At 38.8% G+C, this 16,436-nt stretch overlaps 1 protein-coding gene across 1 annotated transcript; it reads left to right on the top strand.

Annotated features, from left to right (window-relative positions):
• The first annotated feature begins 12,821 nt into the window (after positions 1-12,821).
• LOC113898828 (trace amine-associated receptor 2) lies at positions 12,822-13,796 on the top strand. The gene has a single exon (XM_027552177.1). It carries the CDS (start codon positions 12,876-12,878, stop codon positions 13,794-13,796), a length of 921 nt encoding a protein of 306 aa, XP_027407978.1. The 5' UTR covers positions 12,822-12,875.
• The last annotated feature ends 2,640 nt before the right edge of the window (positions 13,797-16,436 follow it).

The raw sequence follows: 16,436 nt of genomic DNA, 5'->3' as shown, positions 1-16,436 counted from the left end.
AAAACTCAACATTCAGAATAAGATCATGGCAGCCGGTCCCATCACTTCATGGCAAATAGATAGGGAACCGGTGGAAACAATGGCTGACTTTATTTTTGGGGGCTCCAAAATCACCGCAGATGGTGACTGCAGCCATGAAATTAAAAGACACTTACTCCTTGGAAAGAAAGTTATGACCAAACTAGACAGCATATTAAAAAGCAGACGTTACTTTGTCAACAAAGGTCCATCTAGTCAAGGCTATGGTTTTTCCAGTAGTCATATATGGATATGAGAGTTGGACTATAAAGAAAGCTGAGCACCAAAGAATTGATGCTTTTGAACTGTGATGTTAGAGAAGACTCTTGAGAGTCCTTTGGAGATTCAACCAGTCCATCCTAAAGGAAATCAGTCCTGGATGTTCACTGAAAGGACTGATGTTGAAGCTGCAACTCCAGTACTTTGGCCACCTGATGCGAAGATCTGACTGATTTGAAAAGACGCTGATGCTGGGAAAGATTGAGGGCAGGAGGAGAAGGGGACAACAGAGGATGAGATGGTTGGATGTCATCACCTACTCAATGGACATGGGTTTGGGTGGACTCCGGGAGTTGGTGATGGATAGGGAGGCCTGGCATGCTGTGGTTCATGGGGTCGCAAAGAGTTGGACATGACTGAGTGGCTGAACTGAACTGAAGACAAAAATTGTCTTTTTCTTGTGTTATACCCTTTTTTGACACAGAATCTTAATTTACTCAATGTATTTAATTTATTACAATTCTAAAATTTGAAATTACTCCTTAAGGGACAAACAAAAGAATATTTAGTTAAGAGGTTTCTTGTATCTCCAACCAGAGTTGAGATGTAATGTTAGCTGAATGGTTTTTCTGAGATTTCTGAAATCTTCCAGATAAGTGATTCTTTGTTTTTCATTCATGATACCAGCTCTGTAAACACATTTACATCAAATAAGAAGATAGACTAAGACAGAGGTCACTATTTTGCCTCTCTTGCATCAGCTAAAGTTTTCTTTCTCAGATATGCACTTTGCTTAATAATCTGTAGAAGTCCCCAAACATTTGGTTCTTCAAACACAGTTCTGTGATAAATGTGTTCCTGTCTCCACTAAGTACAACTACTTCCCCAATGAATAATAGTGTGAAATTATTTCCCATCACAATCAAGGCAGAACAGCTAATGTGTTAATGATGCCCTCCGGTGTCTATTTACTCAAAAGTTTAGCAAATGAGAGTAAAGAGAGAAATGCTGCTTATACTGGTCTCTTTGGACTATGAGCTCGAATTGCAGGTTCCAAGTGTCAAACTGTAAATGAAGTACTGTGGACATTGGTAAATATCCAATCAACACATTTAATCACTGCTATTAGCAATTCTCATAAGACTTTACTTTTAACAAACAGAAGAGTTTGAAAACAGTGATATCATAAGTTTGAAATGTGCTAATAACTATTTTTAAATGGCCTAGCGTTTACATTTTGTCTGTATAATTCTCCCAAGTGCATAAAATTATTAAAAGTTGGCAGAATAAGGAAAAACACTCAGATAATCCATTGATTTTTCTTCCATGGTTCATGTTGCAAGAACAATAAAACAAAATACAACACAACAAAATAACATACTAACATCTGCTTTACATGAGTAGACTAGAGGGGCTATTATCACAATGCTAAATTTGAATATGTATAACTAGAATAATGTTTGTTCTAATTAACAAAGAAGTGAAAAATGATAGTCATTACCCGGGTAATTGAATCATCTAAATTTTCTTCTTCCTACCCCTGTAACGACCATCAGATAAAACTAAAAACAAAAGAAACCAGAATAATTTCTGGGATGAATCCTGAAAATATATCGGCTTGAGTTTATACTCAAACAGGTTATTAGTAGCTATTCAGCTATGTTTGGCAGCAGAAAGCAATTAACCAAATCTTAAATTTCAGTTTCCTTATTTGTAAATGGGTAATATGTAACTTTCAGAGTTGTAGTGAAGACTTACTCATTCATTAAGTCATTTATTCATTCACATAACAAATTTACTGAGCACCTGATATATACCTGTCATTGTGTCAGCTAAATGCTAAGGATAGAGACCTAAATAATATCAATATGTTCTCAACCTCTCTGAAATGTTAATGGAAACGAAATGAGGTTTTTGAAAATGAGATAGTACAAGATCAAGAAATTCAAATTATTATTACTTATAATTAACATTGCCATTGTCAACCTGGTTCATAGGTGCACAGATGAGATTTAAAAATACATCCCAGACTATCAATTTTAAGCTCAGATCACAGCATTATATCACTCTATCTGTTTAGCCGATGCAGCAAATCATCATGCATGTGTTCCTCCCTCCCATCTTTCTTTCGTTCCTTAGTTTCTCTCTTTCTTGTAGTGCAAAAATTACTTGCTTAAAATAGAGGTTTTTCATGGGATGGGGGAGGATAGGGTCAACACAAAGTAGAAACAGAGTAATAGCAGTGCAGTGTAAACGGAAAATCTCAGTGGGAAGTGTCTGAGTGACGAGGGCCACCACCGTGGAAGCCTTAGTGATTCAGAAGAATGAGCAGTCATTATCAGACTCAGGTAGAACCAGTACTATTTTTTTTTTCAGATTAAAGTGGCTTAAAAGATTCTTAATGTGAATTGAATTTTCAGAAACAATAAGAAACATTTCAAGCAAAATCTTAGTGTTTTGACTGGGTGATAAGCTATGGTTCTTATTTCTCTAGAAAATGGACATAAGCTTACAATAAAAAGATAAGTTTTGTGTGCTGAATTGAAAATTGGCAGAAAAGAGCCCCCAAAGATTTTGAGCTATGTCATCTTTAAAAGACATTTTTTTTTTTTTTTTTTGGCCGTGAGGCAGATAGGATCTTAGCTCCCCTACCATGAATCAAACCCGAGCACCCTGTAATGGGAGCACGGAGTTTTAATGGCTGGACTTCCAAGGAAGTCCCTAATAAGCTTTTTAAATGTCATAAGAAGCAACTGTTTCATTTTTAAAGTGACTTAGTCATTTTATAATAAAGCCTCAATCAATATTGTCCTAAAGATCTTAGTACAGTATATTAAGGACAAGAAATTGAAGGCCTCAAGAATTAGAGGAGGAAATAGAACCATAATAATTTGCAGGTAGTATTATTAACCACATAGAAAATTCAAGAGTCTACAAAGAAATTTTTCAAATAATAGGAAAATTGAGCAAGTTGCCTGAATACAAAATTCAGTTAAATGTGTGCACCAGTAATAAGCAACAAAAAAAACTGTGGATTTAAAAATACACCAATGTAAAATTGAGTTACTCAGGAATAAAATTATCAGAAGGTATGTGCCAGGAACCAGTGTGAGGAACTCCGCCTGTGGCAAAGGTCATGAGGAAGGAGGTTCGGCAAACACAAAGGCGGGATGGAGCCTCAGGAGTCCCCCTGGAAATTCTCGAGCACCTACCCCCAAAACCAGAGTCTGCCTACTTTACTGCTTTGTGCTCTCACTTTGACTGACTTTATGGGGGGCTGTCCCCCACTACCTCTCTCTAAAAAAGAGTTAACTTACAGCTCCAGTTGATAAACTTCCTGGGCGTGACAAGAGTGTTTCAACCTACAAACTCCTTTGGAAGTCCTCTAGCCTGCCTGAATAGGTTCTTCCGGCCACGTGACTGTTCAGAGCCTCCCAACTGTGAGAGGCATGAGATGTTCTAAACTGTCTAAATACAGATTCCTTTGAGCAGTTAAAAGATTGATTAGAAATTGTATTGGTGAAGGGTTTTTCACTTGTTGGGCCAATGTTTGTGGCTAAGTTTCCATATCCCTTGCCTACTGTGTCCCTGGCAGTGTATTGATTAATATAATTGGTGTATAGGAATGTAAGTAGTAGCTTTAATGTTTGTAACCTTAGACCCTTGAGTTAATTCTTTTCTTGCTATAGCCCACCACACCTTTGCCCTATAGGAATGCAACTTTATCTAATGCTTTCGGAGGGTGGCACCTGACTTTAGAATAATCACTTTTAGAGAAAAATAAGTTTTCTGAAAAAAGGATCTTAAAATGTTGACAGGCCTCTGGGCCAGAAGATGATGTAAATCACCTAAACTTTTGCATATGATAAGTTTGCAGGAAGAAAGCCTGGCTTACTGCTGACTCTACCCCTTCCCTCATTATCCTCTATGCACAACTTAAGGTATAAAAACTACTTTGGAAAATAAAGTGCAGGCTTTGTTCACCGAAACTTGGTCTCCCCATGTCATTCTTTCTCTCACCTTCTGGCTGAATTCCCATCTGTAGCATGGAGGCTCGTCAAGCCTACGAATTATGCCTGGGCTTCTAAGATCTGACCAGGGAGGCCTTAGTGTCTCCTCTCCTTCAGGAGAACGGGAGGACACCTGCGGCCTACGTAGGTGACGCAAATTCCTTATTTTGGAATTTTATTAGCTTTCCACATAAACCAAGTTATTCCGCCTCTTTTCTCCACTGAATTTTCCTGCTGAGCTACCCTTATTCAATTAATCTTTATATCTCTAATTAATATTTAATTAAAGCTATTGTATCCAGTTCGCTGACGCCGTCCCCACTTCGAATTCCCTGGATCCACCGGGGCTGGACCCCGGCAGGTATGCAAGACACATTTGTAAAGTATTAGGAAAGTTTACTTAATAGAACATTACAGAAGACCAAATAAATGTGGATCTAGCCCATCTCATGGATGAGATATAATAGTGAAGAGATATTAATGCTATTGCCTCAAAATCCAACATAATTTTTATGGATCTTGGAAAGATAATTAACATCTTTGAAGGAAGGAAGAAGAAGGAGGAGGAGGAGGGGGGAGGAGGAGGGGGAAAGGGCTTATTCTATTAAACATCAAGAGTCATTACAAGCCATGATAACTAAGCCAATGTGGTGTTTGTGCAGTATTAAATGAATGAGTGGATGGCATTGTATGCAGAGCTCAGAGATATGTGTGGACTTTGATATACAACATCTGCATTGGGGAAAGGAAATTCTACTCAATAACTGGAGCTGGAAAAAGATGTGAAAAAAAATAAGTTTTTTTCCTACTTCACACCATACACAATTACAGATGAATTAAAAACTTGAATATTAAAAGCAAAATGTTTAAATTTTCACTAGAAAATTTAGATGGCATTTTTTCTGACTCAGAACTAGGGAAGGATTTTTTAAAATAAAGTTACAAAGCATAAATGATTGATAAATTTAGCTATTTGAAAGAATTTTCATTTATCAAAAAACTACCTAAAAGGAAAGGGCAAGTTATCCATGGGGAAAATATATTTGCTACATATATAATAACTGATAAAGGTTATTATTAAGGATATAAAAATAGCTTGTATAAATCAAGAAGAAAAGGAAAATGTAAATAAAAAGAAATAATAGGATTTCACAGAAGGGAAACAACAATAAACACACAAATAAATGCTGTCCTTCATTGGAAATCAGGAAAATGCAAATCAAATCTACAATAAAATACAACTCTTCACTCATTAAATTGTTGAACATTTAAGTGTGTTAATATCATGTGCTGCCTGTATTATAAGTCAATAGAATTTCTACATATTTATTGTGAGAATGTAGTACAGCCACTTTGGAATAAAATTTGTTTAGTGTTGTGAAACTGAATATTCACATTCTTTCACTCCTTAATTATTTTCTCATGTACATTTACAAGAAAATCTTTTGACTATTAGTATCAAGAAACTTACACAAGGATATTCAAAATAGCACCATTCATAATAGCAAAAGAACTATAAATAATTCAAATATCTTTTGATAGGAGAAAAGATTATTATATAACAATAAAAATGAATGAACTATAGTTATATATAGTATAAAATTAAGTGAAAAAATAAGAGCAAAACAAATTCTAAAAGACAACAAATTGCATGATACCCATTTTATAAGAAATTCAAAAAACAAAACCCATCAATACTTTGATTTAATCATGAACCATAACATGATAAATCTATTAAAGGAATATAAAAACTGATAAACACAAAATTCAGTGTAGTAATTATCTGAGGTGGTAGAAAGCAGAATACAGAAATAAGGACACTATTGTCAAGCTAGTTCACAGTCATGGGTGTTCATTATGTTACAAACAAAGCAATAAAGCAAGTAAGATGTATGGCATGATTGTGACCCGGGTCGTGCTAAGTTCCCTCAGTCGTGTCCGACTCTGTGCGACCCCATGGGCTGTAGCCCGCCAGGCTCCTCTGTCTATGGGATTCTCCAGGCAAGAATACTGGAGTGGGTAGCCATTCCCTTCTCCAGGGGATCTTCCGGACCCAGGGATCAAACAGGTGTCGCCTATGCCTAAGCTGCACTGGCAGACAAGTTCTTTACCATTAGCGCCACCTGGGAAGCCCTGTGGCATGACTAATTGTAATTAATTCTGTACTTCTGAGTTTCATTAAAAATGTGAACATATTAGTGATACATCCATTTTATCCAGCTTGAGGTACAAAATAAGATCATATCGCTTTGTTTTACTTAAATTAACCATCTTTCTTATATCCTTTCTGATCTTCTGATGCATTCTGTAAGGACTGAATCCGAAGATTCAGTTCTCCCAAGTTGCCACAAGGTGTCACTGTAGCAAGTATCACTAGGGAGCCAGTGTGGTGTCATTCCATCTGCAATGATGTAGATAATGGGGCTGCCAGGGGACAGTATAGATTCCAGGGGCTTAGAAAGGAGAGGACTGAGTTGACACTCGCTACACTTACATTCACCAAAGAGTTCTCTTTCAAATCTTTTCATTGGGATTAAAGAGGCTGGTTCAGGGGAGTTTTCAAGGGTCAGTTGTCTATCTGCCCTCTGTCATGGTCAGTCCTGCTCAAGAAAGCCCTAATGTTCTTTCTTGCCAGCTGGTATATTAGGCTTGTTTATTAAGCTAGTGTATATTAAGATGATATACTTTAGTTTATTAGATATATTCTATCTATCACAGTTCAGTTCAGTCACAATTGCACTCATCTCATAAGAGAACAAAACTCATTCCTTTTGCTCCTTAGCTCTTTAAAAGCAACAATTTATATTCTAACCTGCCTCTGCTACATGTCTCCCATCTACATAATTAAAAGAGAATGTTTAACTAATTCTTTACAGAATCAAGAAGATCTATCTAAAATGACTTACTGACTTCCCCCCGAAGACAGAGTAGTTGCTGGCAACTTTGGAGTGGTAATGCCTTTTGCTTTTAAAATAAGTGCTACCTTCTTGGCAAGCAACCGTGCTAATATTTATAAAGTTTTCTTAACAAAATACCTTCATATACATTTTCTCATCTATCATAAATATGAATAGGCTCTGAAATAAGAGGTTTTTTTTTCTTCTTATTTCTCTTCTTCAAGAAGAGCTCCCAAGAGAGATTGAGCAGGACCAGCTATGTAATTTAGGGAACTCACAGCAAACCGAAAATGCCATTTTTAAAAAAAATTTTTATTTGTTCCTTTGTTTTTAGTTGTGCTAGGTCTTTGATGCTGCACGTGGGCTTTCTCTACTTTCAGGGAGGGAGGGATACTCTCTAGTTGTGATGTGCGGGCCTCTCATTGCAGTGGCTTCTCTTGTGGAGCATGTGCTCTGGACGTGTGGGCTCTGTAGGTGCAGGACCGGGGCTCAGTCATTGTGGCACGCACACTCTAGAGCACAGGCTCCGTAGTTCTGCTGTGCAGGCGTAGTTGCCGCATGACATGTGGAATCTTCCCGGACCTGGGATTGAACTCATCTCCCCTGCGTTGTGCCATGCTAAGTCTCTTCAGTCGTGTCCAACTCTGCAATCCTATGGATCGTAGCCCACCAGGCTCCTCAGTCCATGGGATTCTCCAGGCAAGAATACTGCATTGGCAAGCAGATTCTTGACCCACTGGACCACCAGGGAAGCCCTGCAGTCTCTTTCCTAAAATGTATTAAGCATTTCAAGAGGGCATTAGCGGAGCCATTGAGCCAAGAGTGGACCCTTTGAAGCTCAGGACTTCATGTGACCCCATGTGACTGCACAAGCGGCATATCCAAGCAACAGCCGTACGCCAAGCTGACAAATCACAGATCAGATCAGATCAGTCGCTCAGTCGTGTCTGACTCTTTGCGACCCCATGAATCGCAGCATGCCAGGCCTCCCTGTCCATCACCAACTCCCGGAGTTCACTGAGACTCACGTCCATTGAGTCAGTGATGCCATCCAGCCATCTCATCCTCTGTCGTCCCCTTCTCCTCCTGCCCCTAATCCCTCCCAGCATCAGAGTCTTTTTCCAATGAGTCAACTCTTCACATGAGGTGGCCAAAGTACTGGAGTTTCAGCTTTAGCATCATTCCTTCCAAAGAAATCCCAGGGCTGGTCTCCTTCAGAATGGACTGGTTGGATCTCCTTGCAGTCCAAGGGACTCTCAAGAGTCTTCTCCAACACCACAGTTCAAAAGCATCAGTTCTTCAGCACTCAGCCCTCTTCACAGTCCAACTCTAACATCCATACATGACCACAGGAAAAACCATAGCCTTGACTAGATGAACCTTTGTTGGCAAAGTAATGTCTCTGCTTTTGAATATGCTATCTAGGTTGGTCATAACTTTCCTTCCAAGGAGTAAGCGTCTTCTAATTTCATGGCTGCAGTCACCATCTGTAGTGATTTTGGAGCCCAGAAAAATAAAGTCTGACACTGTTTCCACTGTTTCCCCATCTATTTCCCATGAAGTGGTGGGACCGGATGCCATGATCTTCATATTCTGAATATTTATAATTTTAATTCAGGCAAGCAGACCCTGATTTTTTTTGTGTGTTTTGTTTTGAAGTTTTTATTTTGTATTGAGGTATAGCCAATTAACAATATCATGATAGTTTCAGGTGAACAGTAAAGGGACTCAGCCATACATACATTAATATATGTATCCATTCTCCCTCAAACTCCGCTCTCATCCAGGCTGCCACATAACATTGAGCAGACTTCCAACAAGGACAGTAAGTCCTTGTTGACAGACCCTGATGCTTTTTAGTGACCAGTATTATAGTTTCTCTACATCTGAAGTGTGTTGCCTCCCAAAGTTGTCCCCAACAATGCAAAAGGAGTTTTCACATTTTACAAGAACAAAACAAAAAGGTAAGTTCTTCAACGTGTGAATAGATTTAAGTTGGTAACATCTGAGATTTTGGCATCATTACTTGAGTTCCTTAAAGAGGTAATAATTATGCTCCATTCCTCCAGATCTAAGAGGGTTGATGAGACTTGCTCTTTTAGTCACATTTAAACAAAGGAAAAAGACAAAAATGGTTAGGAGCTAAGAGCCCTTAGTGACTGAAATGTGAGACACACATGGACTGTGACAGATTTTCCTAAAGAGATGGAGGACATAATGCCATTCTTCTCTCGAACTACCAATCTCATTCATGCGTAATCGAATCAGGGTCCTTAGGGTCACCCGTAACTGGAGGGTTTAGAGTTACTTTTACAGTTGTTGTATAAGAGTGGATTTAACGCTGTCAGTGCTGGAGGTGATGAAAACTTCTGAAAGCAGAGTCCTGAGAGGATGAAGGAATGGTTTAGGCTCATTTAGCTGTTAAACTTTAGAAAGGCAAGGTTTCGCTTTGCTTTTTTTTTTTGATTTTCAGACCCAATTCCCTTGAGACTAGTTGTTAAGTTGCAGAACAGCGTAATGTACATAGTTCAGGTTGTTCAGCTCCATAAAAGCATTCACTTAGATGGAAGAGAAACAAAGAAGAACAGTTCCTCTAGTAAGGAGTTTAATTAGCAATGTCATCTTCTGCAGTACAACAGGTATGTGGAGAGGAGATTGAGAAGGATGGATCTGCACTTTCTTTTCCTTGGGTTTTCTCAGGAAGCAAACTGTTACTCTAGTAATACAGTGGTATTACCGGTAGATTGATTCTTTTTTTTTTTATGCATTTTGGTCCAGTACAAAGAGACAGGTAGGAATGCAGAAGATTATAGATGCAGGACTTAATATAAATTTGTAATAAAAGGCAGAGGCTTTTAAATATGCTAACAGGAAAATGTGCTGCCTTTCGGCCGGGCAGCATGTTTCCTAGGAAGAAGATTTAGAATTAGGGAAAGGGTTATTTGTTTATAAGCTGCTGAGAAAATCATTTACCGTAAGTGTTCACCTGTGTGAGGCAGAGGGTTAAGGCTGTTACCTGGGTTTTTACATACAGTCCCATCTTTTGCTTTCTTGGGAGACATCTTTTCTGGTCAAATGTATCCTTGAATGTTGAATGTGGTGTTCATCCCAACCAGGAAAGAGGGAAGGAAGGAAAAGAGGAAGAACAAGAGGGCAGTCACCTTTGATAGTGTTCTTTATATATCAGGCATTGTGCTATGACTGTTCATGTGTATTATTTAATATGTTAAGATTCATTATGAAGTTTCAGATAGAAATTAAGCAACTGAAAGAAACCAATTGCTTGGGTAAGGTCAAAATAATTCAAGGAAAGTAGAAAGAATGATTATCAGAACAAATTACTTTTAAAAGCCTCTTAAAATCCTTAAAGAGTGGGTTCTAAAGCAGTGGAATATTTAAAATGGAAGCACAAAAATTTAATGACAAGATAAAAAGAAATGAGACCATATTAGAACAATCAGAAAATTCTTTATTATTATGGTCTGCTCCTACAGCTTAATCACTTTCTAAGGGAATGCAGCAATCACTTTTAATTTAACACGGGTAGAAGACAGTTCAGACATAACTGCTTAAATATGAGAACCAAGTGGGAAAGCTCCTTTGACTGAATACAGATTAAGAACAGTGGCTTGAGGGAACTTGACACTAGAAATTCTCCCTTCTCCATTCCAACCTCTCCTCCACACCCAATTTTCTCTGTCATGTTTCAGAGACCCTGAGAATGACTTTCAAAGGTCTCTGAATACCTCATGCCATTTCTTCACCCTTCCTGCTTAAAATAGAGTTTTTGCTTTTCTGTTCAAATCTTACTCACCCAGTGAGAACCAGGCAAAAGTCTTATCCTCACTGGGGCATTCTTGTTGACCCAGCCTGAAAGCCTCTTGTCCACTTTTGATCTTTGACTGCACATATTGCCTAGACTTTTCTTTGGTCAGTTCATCACCACAGTTGCTTTTAATCTGTGGTCCAAAATCATCTGGGTTTTAAGCGTTGATGTGTTTTGTCTTTTTAGCTGTTTTATAGACTCTCTACCACCATTCATGCCTTCTCGTTCCTTTCGTTGTGTCTCATGGATTGTGGTCATGTATTTGTATTTAGATAGTGATTTTTTCCCCTAATGTACATTTAAAAAGGAAAGTTATCCTGAGACTTCTCTGGTGGTTCAGTGCCTGAGACTCCACAAGTCCAATGCAGGGGGCCCAAGTTGGATCCCTGATGGGGGACTAGATTCCACATGCTGCAACTAAGATCCAGCAAAGCAAAATAAAAATAATATATTTTAGAAAAAAGAAAAAAGTTATCTTAATTCATATACATGTTCCACCCCTAGTATACACGTAAATGGTAACATGCTGATTTTTATATGCAAAATAAAGACACTGGGTCAATGCATGGAGAGCAAGTGCTACTTAGAACTGGCTTTCTTTCCTAGAACTCGCTAATGCCCAGCCCCTAGCTCTCTGTGTGACCCGCACACTGAAACTTGCCAGGCTGTTACCATTGCACGGGGCTTGAGGAGAGGTGCTGCAGTGGTGCCCTTACTCTTCACAAAGCGGGGGTGGTCGGCTTTGGCCTCTGCGCTCCTCTGATTTAGCTGCTCTGAGGGTGAGATGCTTATCAAAGTTCCATGACCAGCTGAAGAGGATGATTCTTCCAGACTGTTAGACTTCTTCAAGTGATTTTTCCTCTTTCAAATGAGCTTAGCATGAAAAAGATAGAAGCACAGTGAGAGTGATAGAACATATGCAGGAATCTGTTTTTCGCTTAGTAAACTCCTGGTCCCATAGCCAATAGACCCCAATCAAACAAAGTCTGGTTACCTGCTCCTGACTCATTTGAGGAAGAAGTGAATGTATTGTCTAATAAATATCAGTATCTATTCTTCCTATGTACACAGGGAAGAACAATTATATTAAGTTCAATAACAGAAGTTTCTTCTTCTCGTTCTTTTCCGTCTACCCCCTCCTCTTTTCTTCCTCCCCTCAATCTTTTCCTGACTCCCCTCCTCCTCCTCCACCTTCTAATTTCAGGCCCTGGCATAAATTAAGAGCTTACTGAATGTCAGTGGTATAATTTGAGTAAGTGAAAAGTGAAAGTCACTCAGTCATGTCCGACTCCTTGCAGCCCCGTGGACTATACAGTCCATGGAATTCTGCAGGTCAGAATACTCCAAGTCAGCGTGGGTAGCCTTTTCCTTCTCCAGGGGATTTTCTCAACTCAAGGATTGAACCCAGGTCTCCTGCATTGCAGGCAGATTCTTTACCAGCTGAGCCACAAGGGAAGTCCAAGAACACTGGAGTGGGTAGACTATTCCTTCTCCAGCAGATCTTCCCGACCCAGGAATTGAACCAGGGTCTCCTGCGTTGCAGGTGTATTCTTCAACTGACCTATCAGGGAAGCCTTAATTTGAATAAAGGCAAGAGTAAAGTAAATTATGATCACTTAAACTCATTAGGTTAGAATCCTATGAATTGTAAATTTACAGGTTAAGACTAAATACAGATTAAGATAAATAAGAAAATTATAATAATTCACCATAAATTATCTTCCTTAAGTCTTCTATGTCTTTTTAAAATTTTTCTATGAAAGTATATCAAAAACGTGATATACTGTCTATTAACTGACACAATCGCATGTGTTCTTGCTTTTTCCTAAGAAACTATTGAATCGCTCTGAATATGGAAGTGGATCTTGCCCAGAAAACGAAAGGCCGGTAGGGGTCCGAGCTGCCATGTATTCCTTTATGTCTGGAGCCATATTCATCACAGTGTTTGGCAATCTTGCCATGATCCTTTCCATTTCCTACTTCAAACAGCTTCACACACCAACCAACTTCCTCATCCTCTCCATGGCGGTCACTGATTTCCTGCTGGGATTCACCATCATGCCATACAGTATGATAAGATCAGTGGAGAACTGCTGGTATTTTGGGCTTACATTTTGCAAGATTCATTATAGCTTTGATCTGATGCTCAGCATTACATCCATTTTCCATCTTTGCTCGGTGGCCATTGATAGATTTTATGCTATCTGTTACCCTTTACAGTATTCAATCAAAATGACGATTCCAGTCATTAAAGAGTTGCTGATTCTCTGCTGGTCAGTCCCCGGGACATTTGCCTTCGGAGTGGTCTTCTCTGAGGCCTATGCTGATGGAATAGAAGGCTATGACATCTTGGTTGCTTGCTCTAGTTCCTGCCCAGTGATGTTCAACAAGCTATGGGGCACCACCTTGTTCATGGCAGGTTTCTTCGCTCCTGGGTCTGTGATGGTTGGAATTTATGGCAAAATTTTTGCAGTATCCAGAAAGCATGCTCGTGCAATCAACAACTTACCAGAAAATCAAAATAATCAAATGAGGAAAGACAAGAAAGCAGCCAAGACTTTAGGGATAGTGATGGGTGTTTTTTTATTATGCTGGTTTCCCTGCTTTTTCACAATTTTATTGGATCCCTTTCTGAGCTTCTCTACTCCTGTAGTTTTGTTTGATGCTTTGACATGGTTTGGCTATTTTAACTCCACATGTAATCCTTTAATATATGGTTTCTTTTATCCCTGGTTTCGCAGAGCCTTAAAGTACATTTTCCTGGGTAAAATTTTCAGCTCACATTTCCATAATACTAACTTGTTTACAGAAAAAGAAACTGAATAGAATTATTTGTATGAGTGGAAAGATGCAAAGGACTGGAATTTAGAAGAATAAAGTTACTTAAACTCTGTGTGTGGTGTGTGTATGTGTGTGTGACTTTGGCTACCATGGAAAGTTTTTGGTTTCTAAAACTTGAGAAGAAAAAAGAATTTTTTCTTTGAACCCCAAATTCTGTCTTTTCAGAATAGTTCTTACTGCTTATAGGTAGAGAAGAAAGAAAAAAGTCAGAAAGGTGAAGAGAAGGTAGAAAAAGCCAGGAAGGGGATGAAGGGAACACACACAAAGTTTTGTACTATTTGGAAGGGAGCAAAACACAAGCTGAGCTTGAGTATTGCTCTCCCCATTCTCACCATCACACGCATTTTGTGTGATATTTTATTTACATTGTCTTCCTCAGAGTCTGATCAGAGGTATTTTGAAACATCGACCACTAAAAATTATAGGTAAGTAAATATGGAAATAACAATTTCAAGAAGTCATATGATGTCAAGAATCAATCATTCGATAGCTGAAAATCAGCCTTTACCAGATTTTACAGTTGTGAGATTGAACCTTTTTTTTTTTTTTAACAAAATAAGAAATGGAAACTGTAACTGAGGCCCCAGATTTCATCCACATTTCCGTCCAAGTATCATCTTAATCATACAATTGGCATTTTTTCTTTTTTCTATTTTCTATTTTTCTATTTTACTAGCCAGAGAATTCCAGCCAGAGCCTTCCTTTCTTTCTCTGGCTCATTCACACTTTGTATGACTATTGGTGTTCTGATTTTTAATAAATGTGAAGTACATACCAAAAAAAGGTTGCATTTTGACTCAGTCACTCGTTTTTGCTTAAAATGTGTACATATATCTTTGAATAATAGAGTAGTAGCAGGAGGAAGCAAAGAAGAAAACTTCTATTTATGGTGGTGCTTCTGGGTACAAGAAGCTTTATACAGTATGTGCTATTCAATGACTTTTAAACTTTAAGTTGTGACCCATTAGTAATTTTCAAAATCCACTTAGAAGTCTGCAACCAGTGGTGTGCTAGAAAATGTTTAACATCTGGCTCTGAAAAGAAAGAAAAAAGCCCATATTTGTAGAATTTGATTTTTTATTTTCATTGAGCTGATTTCAAGCTATGAATGTAATGTCAACAGGTTCTAAAATTTCTCAAATTTAACCTATTCCTGCACGTGGACATAAGAAGTTCTAATTTACCACTGACTGCAAAAAACGTTTTTAATGAAAAGCAAACCAGAATAGAAGAAAGTAGATAATTTCAGAATATACTTGCATTCAGGGTAAAGATTGCCTTATGAAGTTTTCATTTAAATGTATATACACAAGTATGTTTGTGGATGTATTTTGTGTGTGTGTACGGGCTCTGTGTTTCATTGAAATTTTTTTTGTTTAATTTTTCCATTACATTATTTCAATGAGCATTTTTTTTTCTCTTTTTGGAAATGTTTACATCAGTTCAGTTCAGTCACTCAGTCATGTCCGACTTTTTGTGACCCCAAGAATTGCAGCACGCCAGGCCTCCCTGTCCATCACCAACTCCCGGAGTTCACCCAAACTCATGTCCATCCAGTCAGTGATGCCATCCAGCCATCTCATCCTCTGTCGTCCCCTTCTCCTCCTGCCCCCAATCCCTCCCAGCATCAGAGTCTTTTCCAATGAGTCAACTTTTCGCATGAGGTGGCCAAAGTACTGTAGTTTCAGCTTTAGCATCATTCCTTCCAAAGAAATCCCAGGGCTGATGTCCTTCAGAATGGACTGGTTGGATCTCCTTGCAGTCCAAGGGACTCTCAAGAGTCTTCTCCAACACCACAGTTCAAAAGCATCAATTCTTCGGTGCTCAGCTTTCTTCACAGTCCAACTCTCACATCCATACATGACTACTGGAAAAACCATAGCCTTGACTAGACAGACTTTTGTTGGCAAAGTAATGTCTCTGCTTTTGAATATGCCATTTGGGTTGGTCATAACTTTCCTTCCAAGGAGTAAGCGTCTTTTAATTTCATGGCTGCAATCACCATCTGCAGTGATTTTGGCACCCCCCAAAAAATAAAATCTGACACTTTCCACTGTTTCCCCATCTATTTCCCATGAAGTGATGGGACCAGATGCCATGATCTTCGTTTTCTGAATGTTGAGTTTTAAGCCAACTTTTTCACTCTCCTCTTTCACTTTCATCAAGAGGCTTTTGAGTTCCTCTTCACTTTCTGCCATAAGGGTGGTGTCATCTGCATATCTGAGGTTATTGATATTTCTCCCGGCAATCTTGATTCCAGCTTGTGCTTCTTCCAGCCCAGTGTTTCTCATGATGTACTCTGCATATAAGTTAAATAAGCAGGGTGACAATATACAGCCTTGAGGTACTCCTTTTCCTATTTGGAAACAGTCTGATGTTCCATGTCCAGTTCTAACTCTTGCTTCCTGACCTGCATATAGGTTTCTCAAGAGGCCCCACAAATGTGCTTTGATCTTAGTTCATTGCACAGATGACAATGAAACAGTGACTACCCAGAAGTCAGCTTAAGTGGTGTCTTGCCTGGTTGCCTGAAGATGGGCTGACCCGTGTTTTCCAGACCTTGTATGTCCCTTCCATCCTTGCTGTCCTAATGATAGGTTGATCTCACCCAATAGCCTATGAGGT

Source organism: Bos indicus x Bos taurus, chromosome 9 (assembly GCF_003369695.1).
Source record: "Bos indicus x Bos taurus breed Angus x Brahman F1 hybrid chromosome 9, Bos_hybrid_MaternalHap_v2.0, whole genome shotgun sequence".
NCBI lineage: Eukaryota > Metazoa > Chordata > Mammalia > Artiodactyla > Bovidae > Bos > Bos indicus x Bos taurus.
The sequence above is the reverse complement of the archived record's forward strand: the minus strand, read 5'-3'. Positions and strand labels throughout refer to the sequence as shown.